Source organism: Sitophilus oryzae, unplaced genomic scaffold (genome assembly GCF_002938485.1).
Source record: "Sitophilus oryzae breed Bouriz unplaced genomic scaffold, Soryzae_2.0 scaffold_172_pilon_pilon, whole genome shotgun sequence".
Lineage (NCBI taxonomy): Eukaryota > Metazoa > Arthropoda > Insecta > Coleoptera > Curculionidae > Sitophilus > Sitophilus oryzae.
This window is the reverse complement of record NW_022146424.1, coordinates 8,182,491-8,202,488: the sequence shown is the minus strand read 5'-3', so window position 1 is coordinate 8,202,488 and position 19,998 is coordinate 8,182,491. Positions and strand designations below refer to the sequence as shown.

Sequence of the window (19,998 nt, the reverse complement as noted above, 5' to 3'; positions counted from 1 at the left end):
ATTTAAGGCTGAGTCGACCTAGGTACCCAAACTATTTTTATTTTAATAAAAATAGTCGGCTGATGAAATGCCGGGTGTAGTATTCGAACCCACAACCTTGAGATTGGTAGACGAGAGCCTGTACCTCTACGCCACCGGATACCATAAAAATATATAATTCTAATAAAAATAGATAAAAAATGTCTATACCTATGTGGCGGATTCGTCTTTCCAAAAAAATCCTTTATGGGTATTTCGCCACTGCACTGCAAGGAAATCTACAATATAAAATAATTATTTTTTGTAAACACTTCTGCGTTAAACCTAAACGGACGCTGCTTGTCAGAAGTTATGTTTATAGTAATACAAATTTGCCTAACAAAAGAAAAAAAAATGTTAACGTTCGGAAAGTTACCTCTTTCCGTCGTCGGAAGCAAAAAAATACAAAGAATAAAGAAAAAAACTATTTAAAATATTGAAATTCAACTATTCGAGAACACTTCACTTTTTTAAAACAGATACGTCTACAGTACGTCTGTTCGTTCTGTAGCTAAGGGGTATCCGTGAGCGGGGAAACGATATTCTCTCGATGTTTTTCGTAAAAAATTAGAGGACGCGTCCCATCAATAAAAATTCGACAAATTTGCAAGTAGCCAATAAAATGAGTGGGCGGAGCGATTTGCGGTGACGTACTCGTTAAGTCGACGTATAAAATATATTGCTGTTTATTTAAATGATTTTTGTCCGCATTCCTTTCATAGACACAGATCCAGCAGACGCACTTTACAAGAAACCGTTGACGTTCTGTTAAAAAGACATTTTTAACCGTTTAAATATCAAGTTAAAAATGTCATTTTAACAGAACGTCAACGGTTTCTTGTAGACGTATCTGTTTTAAAAAAGTAAAGTGTTCTCGAATAGTTGAATTTCAATATTTTAAATAGTTTTTTTCTTTATTCTTTGTATTTTTTTGCTTCCGACGACGGAAAGAGATAACTTTCCGAAACGTTAAGCATTTTTTTTCTTTGTTAGGCAAATTTGTATTACTACAAACATAACTTCTGACAAGCAGCGTCCGTTTAGGTTTAACGCAGAAGTGTTTACAAAAAATAATTATTTTATTTTGTAGATTTTCTTGCAGTGCAGTGGCGAAATACCCATAAAGGATTTTTTTGGAGAAATAGATAAGTTATAATAATTATTTATTAACACAAATATCCGACACGCTACTGAAGCAGGTATCTAAATTCTTCGACATGTAATCTGAGACAAGTAGTAAATAAAAGCAAAAATGCAAGAAAAAATACATAATTAGTTAATTTAAGTGAATTTCATAAATGATCGGTTTACTATAGGTATTATATAGTCACTTACTAGCGAAAAGTTATTCGATTATTTCACTCGATTTTCGACCGAGATCTACCGCACGCTACACAATCAACCATTTTAGTCTTTTTCAATGAATTGCAATAGTGTCACTGTTAATTTAAGTTCTGCTACAATTTCCATCTAGATTTACTACCTTTATACAACTATCAGTAGTAGAATAAATAATAAATAACATAAAATAAGCTCAGTAAAGACTGACAAATCCACAAAATTTGAAATCAAATTCAAATGTGTCAAACGAATCGTCAAACAGAACTGTCAAGAATTCCCACCCTAGAGTCCTTTTTCCGTCCACTATGCATGAATACATGGATAGGTTATACTCCTTCCTTAATCTATTTATTCAAAGAAAGAAGATTTAAAGCTGTAGAAAGAGCAAACGTAAGAGAAATGAGAAAAGATGAGTGAGGAAAATGTACGAGAGTAATGAAAGTGGGAAGCAGAGGTAAATAATAGCACAGATTATAAACTTTCTTTTTTCTTTATTGTTTTTCGTGGTTCCAGTTTTCGGAATCGGGCACTAGTTAGGTTAGTAGTTTGCGCACATAGCACGCCCACTTATGGCCTCTAAAATTGTGCACAACGCCTGACTGGCGCAGTTATTAGAGAGATATCGGAAAACCGAATATCGTCATGCAGTATTTACGCGTACCTTATCATGGTTACGATATGCGCGAGTCAATTTTTAACGCAATACCCGCTAATAACGTTACCGCCTGACGTAATTTGCGGATCAATTACACCAAGCGCTATTTCTAAATAACGTTTAAAAATTGCTTAAATGGGCATGTGCGGGTATTTGACAACCGGGGCCGGCCGGCGAGATCTTTTATTTTAAGTTATGTTTGAATTGTTTTGAATTATTACTTTAGTTTTATTAGGTAATTTGATATTTAAGTAGCTGGGATTAGTTTTAATTAAATAAATATGGCCCAAAATATGGATTCCACCTCTTCCAATATTAAAACACCTATAAAGAGGCTTAGGTTTACAGCAGATGACGACTTAGCCCTTCTAAGAGAATTTGTTGCTTGTTGCCCTAAACCCACTGGCAGACGTTGAACAATAAAGCACTGGAAATAAGCACTTTAGCCCTTTAGTTTTAAAATACCTAGTAAACACAACAATTTCAAAGTTTTAAATTCAAAGTTAGGTTAAGTTTAAATAGCGGACGCGACGGGAACAGAATTCTTTCAGATCCGATAACTATAAATGAAGAGAGTTAATACCACCTCACGTAAAGGAAATAACACCTGGCCTTATTAACGTCCATGCACGCTATTCAGTTTAGAGATATCTCTCTATTACGCTGTTTATTGTGCGAGTTTATTTTTGCGCACAGGAAATTTTACTCGTTTGCACATCGTCATAAAAAACAATTTTCGTACCACGAATTAGGGACAAGATTTTTATCTGTATACTTATAGGATACCTAGTCTGTGATAATAGTGACACTTGCGAATAAAAAAACATATTTACTTCTGTTATATGCCTGTGAGCGCTTCCCTGATAAACCAAACCAATTCCCAATAGTCCCGCAACCTGAATATTCTGCGATACATCGAACTCCATGGAAGTTGGAGGAAGTAAAGCTTCCACATGAATAGCCAGAATCTTTGTTAGGCTCTGATTGCGAGTACCTCTGAAAGCTGCCGCCAGACCTAAAAAGATTCTGTTAGTTTAATATCAGGTTAAAATTAATCCAAATCAAACCCAGTAGTATGCCCACGCTCGTCATTTCGTGCTGCTTAGAAAAATAAACGAACTTGTTCAATACTGCCAAGTTGCTTAAATGCCCATTTAAACCTAAGGCCATCAGGAAACCAGCGTGTTCCATTTGCGGTTCGGCGCAACCTAAAATAAAAAGATATGGTAATCGCAAAACAATTTCCGATGCACGTGACCAACTTTGAGTGATAAGCGATGGCGACAGCGCTGCCAGATTGTGATGGATTTATGAGATAAATCTTAATTTAAAATTGTCAAACATTTATTATATCATTATTTAAAGTTTAAAGAGTTTTACGTTTTATTTTTAATTTAATAACCAATATTTTAGTGATTAATTGATTTATTTGTTTTATAGCTTATTTTACTTATTACATATTGGCAAAAACTAGTCCATTATGAAGATTATTATAAGCGTTATTATGGGGTTATTTATTTATTGATGTATGTACATCTTACAACGCTATAAGTGGTAATAACAAGTAAAGAGGGTGCTATTAATGCACAAACTAATAATCACAGAATTTAATAAAAATTAACTTTAAAAGTGGTATAATGTGCTTATCAATCAAACTTACTTCTCTGACTGCAGCCAAGGGTAATAAAGGACCTTTATTGTCACGTTTTCGTTCAAATTGTTTTATCAGGGAAGCTACAAGTTTTATGCTTCGACTGTTTAAATGCTTCGGCATATTTTCAACACAATTTCAAGAAATGCAATACAAAAACTCGAAAATTTAGTTCTTAAAAGAAGTGTTTGTGTTAAAAGTGCAATTTAAAAAAAAAAGACTATGAAAATAGGCAAAAAAACGAGAATTGCTCACAAAGATTCAACAACACGATATTACACAAAATAATGACTGACATTATGATAATTGTCAAATAATAAACGACAACCTTGCTGAACGCGGCACAATCTGACCAACATAGCGATAATAAAATTCGGTTTAAACTGATTTTTGCAGCTTTAATCTAAATAAAATATCTGTTAGAATCATTTTCTCCATAAAGTAAAATGAAGAATCTGCTCGTTATCTTAAATTATACAAAAAGATTTAAACATTTTTGCCAAAATCTCATTTAGTCAGGTTTATATGCTTCAGTGTCAATTTCGATATGATTGATGACGTGTATCGGAAAATGTTTTGCGATTACCGTATATTCCCTGTTTTTTTTCCAAAAAAGTATAAAATGACTAAACCTACCTTTAGGTTTATTAAAAATGATCCAAGTACAATCGATGTTTTCAGCACCTGTTGTGATTCTAAGACCATTTGCCACGCCATTGTGAAATAAAGGCCATAGGTTCATATTAGCTGGTGTATCTATGTGATTTAGCTCTACAGTGTTGCCTCTAGGCAGCGCTTTGCCCGTCAGACACAAGGTCGGCGTTGCCAGTGGTTCTGTTATTATGGGTGTTGTGGTTCTTAACGTAATCATTCCCCTTGAAATTTGAAAATGATCAAACATTACAATTTAGGATCATGTAATAGCCGCCAAAGAGTTAAGATAAAAATAGTATATTGTTTTATTAGGAAATTATGCTTTTTGTGGCGAGGCTGACCGTTAGCGAGTTCAGCATTACAGGCTAGGCACAAAAAGTAATTTTTACTCTGAATAGAACATGCTATTTTTTTCTGACTTCAGAAATAATTTTTAAACAATTTCAAACGTTGCAAATACTACAATAAGATGATTTAAAAGTAACACCATGTATACTTGTATTCATTTAAAACTTCCCAATATGGCGGACTTCAGTATGGGAGGCTTAAACGAAAATCTCTAGACTGGAAGCGACTGTAGTTCAAATCGTTCAAATTGATAATCTGTGGTAAATCCAATTGAACTCTGACACTTGGCTGACATTGACGTTTACGGTTCCTTTTTCTAAATATTATTTTTTGAGTTTTTATTCACAAATTCTACTTGACCCTGTTCTTTTATTTAACCTGCAGCCTGCAGTACTAATTATATAGCTATAAATAATCTTTTCACCGATCAAGAACTGAGGAATAGGCTGGAAGATATTCAAAATGTGTAAAACACTTAAAAACGTATTAGAAAACATTGACTCGTCCACAAATTCGTGAAAATAAATTAGTCCAGATGTTTGTAAAAAGGTCTCTAATTATTGTGAGAAGTTTCCTCGTATCAGTAATTTTCAGGTTTGTAATATGTATATGATAATAAATAGATTAAAACTTATATTTCAGGAAACAGCGCGGGCATTACAGATTGTTGTAAATCAGTTTTAAAATATAAAGAAGGTTTAAAACAGGTTTAAAAGTTGAGTTATTAGAGAAGACCTAAATAAGGTAATGTTGGTAATGGGACCAAAGATCAAATAACACTTGAAATATATAATATGTACAATAATTGTAAGTAGTTTTTATGAATCTGTTTGATATCTATTGCATTGTTTTTATATTTCTTGAAATATATATTTTTTTACTTTACAGGATACACAAAGAATAATAAAAAATACAGTTACTTACTAAAAGCACTTAAGATGTGTAATAGATGTAGTTAGAATATCAAACACCAAACCAAACCAAAAATTATGTTTTATTTTACTGGTATTCTTCACATTTGAACGGAAAGTCATTTCATAAATAAGCAGAAGGACATTGTATAGTACACTCTATATTAATAATTAATATATAAAAATTCTTTTTATCCTATACTTGATAGTTGATGCATCACTTACTAGGTATAGAATTTAGTACTGATTCCAAACCTATAGTTGTGGTTGTGACATATTCTGATGTGTTTCTGGCAATTTAAAATAAGTTAATATTTAAACAAACATTTATGGCTTTCCTGACAGAAGTGTGAACACAAATTTAATAAAGGTATATAATGTGGATAATGTTCTGATTATTAAAGTTTGCATGGATGTTTTTGTATGTTGTTATTTTTAATAAAGTATATTTAATGAGTTTTTGAGTATTTCTTTTTCCCTCAGAGGGTTGCGTTCTAATCTTTATATATAAATTTTCATAAATTATATCTACAAAATTTATTACCTTGTAACTTTTTTTGCTAAAGACTTTGTAGTTGATACAGTTTAACAGTATATAAAAGAACTATTTAAATAAGATGTTTGAAAATATATAGCTGTTTTTGCACACATCAATTCAATTTGTGATTAACTGTACTGAAATAAAAACAAATTAAGAGAAATGGGGTGATCTATCAACTATAACATGAAACGCATCATCCTCTTTCCAAGTCTTCTATTAATTTCAGTTATTAAACAAATATAATTATTCAATAATCTTGATAATTCTAGGAACTCTCAGATATCGTCAAAACATGAAAACAAAAATTCACTTCTATAATTCTTACGTCCCTTTAACTGAAATATAAGTAACAGGGATGTTAATATTCTCACTGAGAAAGTTTATAAAATACCTTTAAGTAAAATCTCTTCGGATCTGCGGTAAAATACCTTTATTTATTAAATAATTTCAATAATCTATGTTTTTATTTATGACAACCACCTAATAACCTAATTTTAACGTCAACTTGACAATCCTGAAAAATGTTATTGTTAACCAAATAGTAAATCAATTTCTGAATTTGGTAACGCCAACTTATTTTTCATTAAAAAAAAATTACCAATTTTCGTAACTAGGTCGGCCATATTGAGGAACTTTTAAAAGAATTGTACTATAAAGTAATTATATATCAGGCGAAACTATGGTTACACTCGTTGAATTTGACACTTCATGTCAGTTTCATTATATATTTTTTTTCTTTTGTGTTTAGGCGTAAAGGTGCTTTTCTTTTATGTCTAGGTGCTAAAATGACATTTTTATATTGTCAATCATGTCGCAAAAATTAATAGTTTTGTGACGTTTAAAAAAAATTATAAAAAACTTACCTTCCTACTGGTAAAGCCATTGTTCTAATGCAAATTCCAAACAAATGCTTTTCCTGTTCTTCAATAAAATCGTGATCGGAAACATCGGGTCTCTGTATCAAAGTTATTGGTACCGGTTTTGAACTTGCTAGCATTTTGCGCGCTTCCAGTACCCTAGATTCATTATTAATAAAATGAAGAACATTCCAAAATGAAATCTATAAAATTTCAATAATCTTAGTAGTCGAGACTATATATCTAACGAGGGAAGAAACAGATAAGAGAAAACTAACCTTATGTCATCACTAAATCTCATTTTGGTTAGGCTGCAATCAATGTCCTCCATACCATCCAAGTCCGCGATTTCCTGTTTTGTATTGGGCATGGATTCTTGCAGTTGAAAAACTGTATTAACTTTCTCATCTGAGAGTTTATTTTTTTCCTGTGAAAAAAAAACACGGTACATAGCAAATTCGCCAAAAAATGCATATCTGAATCTTAATGCAACCAACTGTAGGACATTGCTGATAATATTTCAAATTCTTACTTCATTATACAGGGTGATCTGAACTGAATCTCAGAAACTTCGGCAGCATATTCTGAAGATAAAAATAAGTAATAAAGTTCTTATAAATGTATGTCCTAAAATGTTTACTTTCGGAAGTACAGGGTGTAGATGTTTCATTTTTATTTCGATTTTTACCAAATAATTTCTGAAGCAACGTCAATTTTTGGATGAAAATTGGTGTTTGGAGGTTTTTTGGCATGAGAAATTTGATTTTTATGTCAATATGACTCCTTTTTGTAAGGGGCGCCACCTACATGTGTTTTAACTGTTTTGAAGAGTAATAACTGTTCGTCCATACTTGGATAAAACTACTGAATGAAAAAATATACATTCTCGTGACTTTTTACGTAAAAAATGTTTCTGAAACTCTACATGATTCTGAAACTCTACAGATGTTTCAAAAACTCTACGACACCAATTTTTATCCAAATATTGACGTTAGTTACTTCACAAATTATTTGGAAAAAATCCAAATAAATATGAAACTTCTACACCCTGTATCTTCGAAACTAACCATTTTAGTAAATATATTTATGCTAACTTTTTTACTTATTTTTATCTGCAGAATATGCTGCCGAAGTTTCCGGAATACAGTTCGGACCACTCTGTATAATATAAACCCTGCTCAATTATACTCAATTATCTGTTTTTATTTATATTTGAGCTTTAGAATAAACAACCTAACAAAACTATACATACATACATAGACAAAACTATAGAAAACAACCAGAGGCACAACTATGACAGGTGACATCTGTGACAGATGTCATCTGTCTAAATCATATATTCTCTCCACAGACAGACTATACATACCATTTCAATTTCCTGTGCTTGTGATACCAAATCATCTCTCCACAACAATCGGTAAGCATCGACAGGCCAATCTGATGGCGGATTTTCTCGACATTTCCATAAAGCAGTGTAGAGCAAAAAGCTTATTCCTATGGGCAATGTTTCGAGGTACCTATGAAACTTGTATTTAGAAAATAAAACTAAAAATAATGTTTTTAAAACCTTTTGGTAATGTTCATGTCGACCATAGTCAGTACTACTTGTTCTATTGCTTTATCGTCCACCAAAACACTTTTTTCATTCACATTTTCTTGCTGTACTCCCGCTTGGTTTTGCGTAAAACAGTCCTTAGAAATGTCAGCATCACAAGAATGATTCAGTTCTGATAACAGTCCACAGAGCTAAAAGAATATACCGATTGGTCATATTGCCATTGGTGGTCGAAATAGGAAAAACAAAGATAAAGTCCTCTAATTATAACCAGTTGCTAGACAGAGATATAAAGAAATGCAGAGTTGCCGGTTCCTATTTACGGTAGGCATAATTAAAGATAAACGACTTAGAAATAATAACTGAGTTAAGCGCGTACACCAATACAATATTAAAAATTTTGTAGAGTACCGTATGATCGAAAAAAAAACGGCGCCAAAGAAAGCTGGGGTATGGTTTTATAATTGTAGCAAAATTACTAATTAATTGTTATGTAATACCGGGTGCGTCTCAAAAGTGGCTCACTCCTATAACTTTTTTATTTTTTCAGACAAAACAAAGATATTTTGTTTGTTAGTATATGACATAAATTGGGATTGATTGACGTATTCAATTGTTTTTGTGCACTTCCGGTTTCACCGCGAATGACTACAACTTTTGATTTTTAAATGGCACCCTCAGTATATTTTTACCTTATTCGATAGAAAATGACACTCTGAATCGAATGACATATCATATGTCAACTTTTGACATTTATGGGTTTATTTGAAATTGTACCATGCGGTTCATAACGACAATTTGACTCAAAATACCAAGTGTGTGGTATCAAATTATTCATAAAAAATGCTTTTTCCAAATATGCTAATGAGCCACCCTCGTCCCATTTGAAAAAATTGAGATATGATTAAAAATACGATTTGGGCATCTTTTAACCGGCCAGGACAAGACACTAAAACATTAGACAAACAAATATATTTTTCCACGGCTCCCTGATTAAAAATTAGTGTTTTTAACACAGCCACTCTAGATTGAAATTTAGAATTTGCTTTTGAGTGACTATGTCAAAAATTGATATATGATATGTCATTCGATTCCGAGTGTCATTTCCTATCGAATAAAGTAAAAAAATACCGAGGGTGCCATTTAAAAATCAAAAGTTGTAGTCATATCCGGTAAAACCGGAAGTGACCGAAAACAATTGAATACGTCAATCAATCCCAATTTATGTCATATACTAACATACCAAATATCGTTGTTTTATCTGAAAAAATAAAAAAGTTATGGGGGGTGAGCCACTTTTGAGACGCACTGGGTATATTGATGATCAAACCAATGCTAAAATACTATTGGAAATGCTATCTCGGTTGATTTTATTTTTTTATAGAAAATCCGCAATACCGCTGGGAAGAAATACATCAGCCCACCCATTGTCTCTTTTTAGCGCGTTTGAATTTCCATTAAGGTATCTCTATCGTTGTCTTACCCGTTGAAATGAACCACGGAGGAATAAGAGAGGGGAGATGCTACAGCTGTTGCAAAAAGAGGTTCACCTAGCCGTCCGCCATCTTAGATTGTGGTACTTTTTGTAATTTGTGCATTTTTCTCGAAATTTAATGTTTTTCATCGATAATTTGAGTGTTTTCTATTACAAAAACATTTAAAACCATGGTGTTGTGTGCTGTACGCAATTGTAGGAGCAGGAAAGGTATCGACTCGAAGAAACTCACCCGCGTAACATTTCACAGGTTAGATAAACAGTGTGGTCCGTAATGACCGAATTAACGGATGAACATTAATTAGTATTTTATGCCTATTTTAAGTTTGGTGTAGTAATGCCAAGTAATTTGTTCATTGCGATACACACGATTAATATTACACAATGATTTTACATTAGCTCAAGACAAATTTTCATTATTGTTTGTTTTTATTATTTGAAGTTTTACTTAATCAGGTCCTGTCCAAAGGGTACGCTTTTGGCCCCGCCCAAACAACGAAGTGGGACTGTTTTTATCCTACAGAAATACGTGTAGTAGCGACTCCGCTTTCTTATTCCTCCGTGAAATGAACCGACACAGTCACTGATCTGTCTGTATAGCTTTCATCGCGTAACTTTTCCCAATACGGCGGAATACATACGTCAAAACAACAAAATCAACTACTTAAACTACAATGAATTCATTGAAAATCTAGTTTTAATTATTTATTCGAAAGTATTGGTAAGAACGAAAATGTTAAATATGATTTAAAATCTTAAAAATCAAAATATATTAGAAACCGAAAAGCAGTGTCTACCTTAGTATAACACACTTCATACCAAATAAACTTTTAGTCACGCGATTAAGCTTAACCGGCACTGCTTTGTCCACTTTTATACATTTTCTTTTAATCAAAATATTTCAGGAAACAAAAATAAATTAATTATAAATATATAAACAGTTATTATTTACATCAACAAAACTCACCTTCTTAACAGCACTTAAAGAACATAAAGGGTCATTACTACCGCTTTCCCGTTCAAAATATTCTAATATCTTTTTACGGCTATTAAGCTATCTTGTACACTTCGCATTAAAAGAGGTTCTAAAAAGAACAATGTTCGACTGCAAGGTCTGCTATAGTCATGGCCGGAACAGCGATTTTTTAATAACAGGTACAAGCTGTTCCAGTTGCAAAAGATACCTGTTCCAAGAAACCTGTTCCAGTTCCAAACTGTTCCAAAACGAAAACTAATACCGTACTTGCGTCAATCTGATTCGGTTGCTATTTTTCTTTTTAAATTTATATAAAAGAATATTTTTTGCTTAAATAATGAGAACTACTGGGGATTTTTCTGTTTTCTCTAAATTTAATCTACTATCTATGTTGCTATATTACCAAGATATAATGTTTTTTAACTAAAAATTTAAAAAAAACTATCAAATTTTCGAAAAATATAAACTTTTCAAAAACATGTTTTCTCGAAAAAAACTCATGAGAATCGAAATATACAACCCCTAAAAATATGTGCACTTATTTAAGACCTCCCCTGTATAAGCACTAATGAATAAATATAGATTTATAATTTTGTTATATACTTAAAGAGTAAATTTTTGGAAGAGCTTAATTTTTTTTAATATCTACTATATTTATAATACAAAACAATAACCGACTGTTCTTACACTGTATTCTTCAAAAAAAACTATAATGCGATAATTATATTGCATTTGGCAACATCGCCAGCATTTTTTTATAATAAAAAATGTTTCTTACCTATTCTGTTTCTGTTTACATTAAAAAAATAAAATATTTAAAAAAAATATATAAATTTAAAATTTATAATAAGAATTTAGTTGAATTTTAATTAAATATTTTAAATAACGGCAACAGCCACACTTGTTTTTTACGCCCCTGTATCCCGATAACAGATAACACCTGAACGGTCGCGTGCGCTAGACTTGGCTAGACTAGCGAAACATTGAGCGAAACCGATATACGACCTCGATTATCAACTCAAACCAGTTCTTTTTACTTAACTGTTTCAAACAGTTCCAAGTTCCTAACTGTTCCATGCCCTAAACTGTTCCAGGTCGCAAACTGTTTCAAGTCTCAAACAGTTCCAAGTCCCTAACTGTTCCAAGCGCTAAACTGTTCCAAGCCCTAAACTGTTCCAGGTCGCAAACTGTTCCAAGTCTCAAACTGTTCAGGTTGGGACTTGAAACAGTTTACGGCTTGGAACAGTTTAGCGCTTGGAACAGTTAAGGATATGGAACTGTTTGGGACTTGGAACAGTTAAGTAAAAAGAACTAGTTTCAGTTGAGAAACGAGGTAGTATATCGCTTTAGCGACGCGGTCGCTTGGCGTTATATTATCGAGATTGAGTGCGAGTGCACTAATATAGTACATAGACGTAAAAAAACAAGGGTGACGGTTTTCGCAGCGTTGCCGATATTTGATATATTTAATTAAAATTCAACTAAATTTTTATTATAAATTTTAAATAGGAAATCAATATTTAAAAATACAGAAAGAAAATAATTTCTAATATTTACTATTTTATATATGTAAAATAGTAAAATACATATATAAAATAAAAACAATTTACTTTCCTAGATAATAAAAACAAGCGGTTCTTTGTCGGTATACATTTTTTGCGCAGAGTTTTTTTTTTAATGTAAACAGAATAGGCGAAGAGAATTTCTTACCATCGAAAAAACGTAAATATGATGTTGCCAAATGCAATATAATATATAATTATCTAATTTTGAAAAAAACACTATTAAGAATCTATTAGTATCACAAATATAGTAGGTAATATAATTTAAACAATTCCAAGAATTTATTTCTTTAAGTATTTAATTTAAGTTGCAGTGTTTTGAAACAGTTGAACAGTTGGAACTGGAACTGGTATAGGATAGCACATAAACCTGTTCCAAGCCAGTTCCAAAACAAACCTGTTTCTGAAAATATGTAATTCATTAATAAAATAGATAAGTTATAATAAGTATTTATTAACACAAACATCCGATACGCTACTGAAGCAGGTAAGTCAAATTAACGTATCAAAATTCTTTGACATCTGATCTTTGACAAGTAGTGAATAAAAGCTAAAATGCAAGAAAATATATAATTTAGTTAATTTAAGTGAATTTCATAAATGATCGGTTTACTACATGTATGTATATTATATAGTCACTTACTAGCGAAAAGTTGTTCCATTATTTCACTCAATTTTTTCCGAGATCTACCGCACGCTACACAACCAACTATTTTAGAGTTTTTTTCGATAAATCGCGATAATGTCACTGTTAATTTAAGTTCTGCCACAATTTCCATCTACATTTACTACCTTTATACAACTATCAGTAGTAGAATAAATAATAAGTAACATAAAATAAGCTCCGTAAAGACTGACAAATCCACAAAATTTCAAATCAAATTCAAATGTGTCAAATGAATCGTCAAACAGAACTGTCAAGGATCCCCACCCTAGAGTGCTTTTATGGTGCTTTTTCCGCCCACCATTCATGAATACATGGATAGCATTATGCTCCTTCCTTAGTCTTCTTATTCAAAGGTCGGTATGTATACTCTGTTTTTTTTTTCTCAGGTAAGATTTCGACAGACGATGACAGAAGAAAAGCAGATGACGTCCAATACCAATCTATTTATTTTACTAAAAAAAGTTTCTAATAATTTTTAAGTTAACTATGGATGGGTTTAAATATACATCCGTCATGCATCGTCTCTTGTTGTTTTTAACCAGTTTTATTGGTTTATTTCAAAAATGACAGATCGTATTGCAATTTTATTGGTTTGACGGAACGATAAACGACAAACGGACGCCGATGCGTATGAACTCGCCTTTGGATTTTTGATGCTTGTCAAAGTCTTGCCAAATTAGAGGTTATAATTTTGTGTCAACTGTTGTCAGTTTTTGCATGATGTATTTTGATTCGTGTTATTACGTGGGTTTTGTGTCTTTTGAAGTCAATTGGAGGAAAAATCGAGTGAAAATTAACTGTAGACCCAGAGCACAGTTTATGATTAATACACGCTGCCCAGGCAAAAAGTCTTATACACCAATAAAGTTATCATTAAAGTTCGTATACCATCTCGTCGTAGACAAGTGCATCTCGAATATGGTAGAAGGACCATACTAAACACATACTAAAAACTGGAGTAGCTGTAAAATATCACACGATACGTAAATAATGGATTTTAGTAATGCCAAAGGTACTGGTTTAGAAAATTAAGATTAAAGTTAATTGATCAACCTTTAAGATACCTATAAAATTTGCTAAGTGTTATTAATAATAAAATAGTTTGTTTTATTTATGTTGTTTTATTTATTCCTGCGGAATATTACAAATTTGTATTTGTACGTAAGTTATATTGATAAGTATAATCATAAATGCTGGAAGTTTCATAAAGCTGGTGCAAGTAAATAGTTCTTTTTTATGTTTTCTTGAGGTATGTGGTGTCTTGTTCTTGTTTTGTATTAACACATACTGTTTAGTACATAAATTAAATAACTCTGATTACGGTTTTCGCAGTTTTATACAGATTTTTCACAATATTTTTAAAAATTCAAATAAACTTGTCAGTATAAATTTTAAATATAATAATTCCTGCTAAAAATACAGAAAGCCAACTTATTTCTTTTATTTAAATATAAATAAACTACTTAAAAAATTATAAAATGACAGACACATCTATCATGTAGATAAGGATCAACCGGTTCCTTTGACTATATACATTTTTTAGCGCAGAGTTTTTTTTTAATGTAAGCAGAATAGGCGAAGAGAATGTCTTACCATCAAAAAAACGTAATGGCGATGTTGCCAAATGCAATATAATATATAATTATCTAATTTTGAAAAATACACTATTAAGAATCTATTAGTATCACAAATATAGTAGATAACATAATTTAAACAATTCCAAGAATTTATTTCTTTAAGTATTTAATTTAAGTTGCAGTGTTTTGAAACAGCTGGAACAGTTGGAACTGGAACTGGTATAGGATAGCACATAAACCTGTTCCAAGCCAGTTCCAAAACAAACCTGTTTCGAAAATAACAGATCCTGTTCCAAAGCGTCATCACTAGTCTGCTAGTAAACATTTTTAAGCTTAAAGTATGACAACACTACTTATTTAAACCAATAACTCGTAATACAAAACTAAAGTGTCAAAACGAATGACAATGCTAGAAACTAAATAAATACGGCAACCTGACATTTTTTACAGCAGAGCTACTACCTGAATCCCCAGCGCTAAATTTAAATTCCTGTTAGTCAGCCCGGCGCCGAATATCTCCAAGGTTGGCAACAAATAAATTTAAAAATCGCGCCCTCGATTACATAACTAAAAGTTTAATTGATATCAAATATATGTAAAAATTTGACCAATACTATATTTAAAACTTACCTGTACTATATCTCGTGATCTACTATTAACATTGGCAAAATACGGATAAGGACTCAGACTACGTTTCTGCAATAAGTGGCAAATATAGCTCATGACGCTAATCGGCTTATCGCTAAGGCCTTGCCACATGTTTATTGATTTTCCAACATTTTCATCTATGACAGGTTTGGTAAACACTACCATTTTCGGAAAATCTTTCCAGTAATGCGTAACAAAATCCACTAGACCTAGATCATTGCAGATTTTTGACAAAAACTTCGCCAATGGTAACAAAATATCGTTAAACAGCAAATTCAGTTTAAAATCTTCGTATAAGAGGTGCAAAGAGAAATGGATGTAACGGATGTAAGGGAATAAAACGGACTTCGGATTAATTGTAATTTTAGGTACTTCATTATCAACTGAACTGTCATTAGTGATGCCCAATGGTAGTTTCAGGATATGAGATAAACTGTCTGTGATATCTTTATGATCACTTTTGGACAAGAACAGCCAATCATCGTCCGAACAAGATGGCGTAGTTTTCGGTTTTTTGACAGCGGAAGCGGGAGTTTCTGGTTTCTCGAAGATATGGTCTTCTTCATAACCCAGCAATTCTAAAATAAATCTTTAACTGTATTTCTGAATTAATAATTCACGATAAAAATTATAAATCAGTTATATATGCTTGGTGCATTCTGCGCCGGTACTACCATCATCGGAGAATATCGTAAACAACTAGGATATATAAATACACGGGTTTAAATAACTAGTATACGAAAAGTTTATTTATTATTAATTCTAAAAATGTTAGGAAGTATAATTTGTGAAAATTTTAAAAATTAAATTAAAAAAGTAAATATTTTGATATCTTCAGAAGATCGATAACTTGTATTGTAATTTCTTATTCCAGTTAAAAAAACTTTTTAGATGAGTTCAACTACGGTAACGAGCATAGTTTTAATCACCGGTTTTGCTAGTGGCGCATAATTGGGGCAATAACGAAATTTTTTAAAGGTACATAATTATAATTTTAGATGTTCATAAAACATTTAATCACTAGTTGATTAAAAAAAGTATACCATTAATATTACAAATTATATTTTATCCTCTCGTAGTATATGTCTATTTAATTTTATGATCGTGTAACGAGCACTTTGTTTACTCACTTGTTTCGTCGAACTGCTTGAATCCATTTTTGCTTTTGATCAAGTCGGTATGAGAAACTATGAAGCTATAAAATGTTGTTTCGGGGAGTTGAATATCCGGCGGGAAAATTGAGTTATTGAATGTTATTTCACCCAACAACGCTCTAAATACGCTCTCCTTTACGCGTTAACATTTTTTCGGCAATTGTATTAATATTTGAAATTGTCACAACATAACATGACGCATATTTCAAATTCTTTTTCACTTATTTTTTACAACCCGAAACAGCGTTACATCACACAAACCTCGTACCTGAGTGTTTTATAGTCTCAATAACTGTACTAGCAAAAAAATAAAATACTTAAATATTATTAGGCCAGTCAGCAATTGCATTGATGGCGGGAGCAAATCTGGACAGGCTGGAATAAGTTTTATTTTGTTTAGTTTAGTATCGAGAAGCACGTAGTAAATTTGCACTCCCTGTAAAGCCCGGATTTAGCCGCCATCTTGGAAAAATTGGCTAAAATTCGGTTTATTTTTCATTATTTGTCAATAACTCGATTTCTATCAACTTTATTGCAAAATATGTAGAGACCAAAATTAAAGAAGAAAGCTGTATGCGTTTTTTTCGTGCGACTACCCAAAGTTTCGAATTTTACGAAAACAAAATTAAAGTTTGATATAATGTACGTGTTCTGTATATCCGGGGTTAACTGTACTTGTTTCCTTACCACCTTGAGCGGCACCCCCGAGACATAAAGCCTAAAAACTTGTTTGCCACTGGTTGGCAGTAGCCTGCTGTCGCGGTCATAATGGAAGACCGCAAATAACGGAATAAATTTTTATTGTTGCGCGACTGGTGAAAAAAAAAGTTTAACCGCCTTGTCTCTCAGGGAGCTGCCTTGGGGTAAAGTGCCCGGCCCGTTTTTTTTTTGAGTGGTCTTCCCATTTCCAATAGGCCTAATCCACATGTCGTCAACTTAGGTTTCTGTTGAGGTGGAAGGTTCATCAGAGTTCCTTCGTTTTTTTTATGTTACTGGCTGTTCAATATAATCTTCCTGAATGTCTTCCACATCTGTATCATATTCCGGATCTGGTTCATAAGGTGGAGAATATTCTTTTCGTTGATCTTTATCGAGAGGAAAATTGTCCTCGTAAATTCGTCTAATTTTGCCACCTCCAAACTATTCGAACATGATTTGCCCTGACTAAGTGCACACATTACCGCAACGCAAACCTGCTTTGCGGCAACTACTAGATGTATTACAACCTTTGGCACACTTACATGAAATCAGATTTAATAATTCTTGGGGAGCTGCATCTTGGGAAGTAGCAATGGGCATCAACCCATTCTTTGTATTTTTCCATTCCCAATCCAGAGGTGATTTTTCATTCATAGCTGTATATGACTGTATGTACAAAAGGAGTGAAAGCGAGCTGCATCTTTGGTCGGTGATAATGATGCTAGGTTTGGTAAGTTTTTGGTTATTTTTTACTACCCGAAACAGCGTTACACAAACCTCGTACTAAGTGTTTTATAGTCTCTGGGCACTAGCAAAATACTAAAATACTTAAATATTATGACAAAACCACAATTTCAATATTATTTTAACGCGATCAACATGACGGCGCCACCGGCGGCGTGGAATAGTTAGGGATAATATCTGATTTTTGCCGTTGAAGCGCTGCGGTCGGAATTTGTTGAAATCAACTGAAATACAACAAGCCTATACTAATTAATAATTACTGCTATATAAACTGGTGCTTGATAAAACGGCGATGGTAAAATGGCGTGAAATACATACTGAAAATTTTTGATTTCTGACGTTGAAGCGCTGCGGTCGGAATTTGTTGAAATCAACTGAAATGCACCAAGCCTATAAAATAATATGTAACTCTCACCTAATAATAATCCGCTAAACATTTCCCATTCTTGTTTAGTATCTAAGTCAGTATTGCCAATAGCGTTTCTCGTCGCATACCATCTACAGACGACTACTAAGGCTGCATCTCTAGGTAGGCACTGTCTTAGCGCAACTAAACAATGCTCCACCAGTTCTGAGTGCGTTAGAATGGGTACAGTAACTCTATAGAATGTTCCGTCGGAATATTTCAAAGTTATGCGATTCTCTACTTCGTCAGAAAGGCCTACTAAAGTGGCCTTTTTTTCAACCCCTGAAATACAACAATTATAAATTTACTTAAATATCGTACAATAGAAAAATACGGCATCACGAAATTTGAGATATCTGAATAAATTTAATGAAATTATTTACCTTGAAAACTATATTTTAATGGTGTCGGGTTTCCAGCAGGGGGTAAGAAGTTCAAATTAGGTTGTGCTGCAGATGGCAACACAGGAGATAATAAGTGTTCGTCGAATATTGGTTCTGGTTGTTTAGACAGTGGAAGAAGACTGCTACGTCTAAAACGACAAAATGTATTATAAAGCCTGTCTAGCGAGAAGGCGGACCATTTCGACAGGCCACATTCCAAAAATGACAGAAAATACACTCTACTTTTACATTTTCAAACGACAGACAACACCTATCACTGTCATCTCACATCAGACAGAACAGGATAGACAGCAGAGCTGTAACAAGTCAGTTTTATAAAGACTTAGATGTTAGGTCAGGTTATCAATGTCTAAAGTCATTTCTAAAATTAAAACAATTTAAATCTGCTTTTTTTAATGACGTAAGTCATCTTCTATTTCGAAATAACAACTTAAATCACAAATCATCTTGAAAATGACTTAAATTTTAAGTCTTAAGTCAGCTTTCGAAATATGACTTAAAATCGAATGACTTTTAAGTCATTCTTCTTCTTACAGTGCCATACCCTAAACAGAGCGTCGCCGTCGCACAGTGGGCTGGATGACTGAACCAGGTTGACATTTGTTTTAGAATAAACTTATTAGTCGCGCGTCACAAGGTTTAAGATTATATATTATATAATAATATATAATATTATATTATATATATATATTGCTTTTTTTGTTTACAACTAAATATTATTATTCCTAACTAGTACTCAAAACGAACGATTAGTATAATATACAGGGTGTAATCCCATATTAGGGCACATAATATACGATACTATGTTCCTTGATGATTTCAAAATTGCTTATTAATATCTAATATTTTATTTTTATAGAAAATATTGTAATTTATCTAACCTTACATAAAAAAATACGGAGTGGCCCGTCGAAAACATACCGTAAGGCATTATAGGGTGGGCAAGAATTTTTCGGCAATATCCAAAAATACGTCAACATTGCATACTTTTTGTCTCAAAATGTGTCCCCCCCTCAAACAAAGTTGACGTGTCTTTCGATATTTTCCGTCATAAAAGCAGCAGTTACGTAGCATTTTTAAGCTTTAAAGCATTGCTATTTCTATCATTTTATGAATTAACAGCTTTTTAAAATCA

General features: G+C 32.5%; 1 protein-coding gene across 1 annotated transcript in view; it reads right to left on the bottom strand.

Annotated features, from left to right (window-relative positions):
• The window catches only part of LOC115881483 (anaphase-promoting complex subunit 1), a 44,149-nt gene that overhangs the window by 14,240 nt on the left and 9,911 nt on the right, over positions 1-19,998 (bottom strand). Inside the window, exons 10-19 of the mRNA XM_030898975.1 lie at positions 18,843-18,991; positions 18,469-18,741; positions 15,439-16,034; positions 8,544-8,722; positions 8,343-8,493; positions 7,255-7,403; positions 6,983-7,135; positions 4,302-4,540; positions 3,082-3,222; positions 2,848-3,029 (exon numbers count right to left, since the gene is read on the bottom strand). Coding sequence (XP_030754835.1) covers positions 2,848-3,029; positions 3,082-3,222; positions 4,302-4,540; positions 6,983-7,135; positions 7,255-7,403; positions 8,343-8,493; positions 8,544-8,722; positions 15,439-16,034; positions 18,469-18,741; positions 18,843-18,991 — 2,212 coding nt within the window. The remainder of the gene's footprint in view (positions 1-2,847; positions 3,030-3,081; positions 3,223-4,301; positions 4,541-6,982; positions 7,136-7,254; positions 7,404-8,342; positions 8,494-8,543; positions 8,723-15,438; positions 16,035-18,468; positions 18,742-18,842; positions 18,992-19,998) is intronic.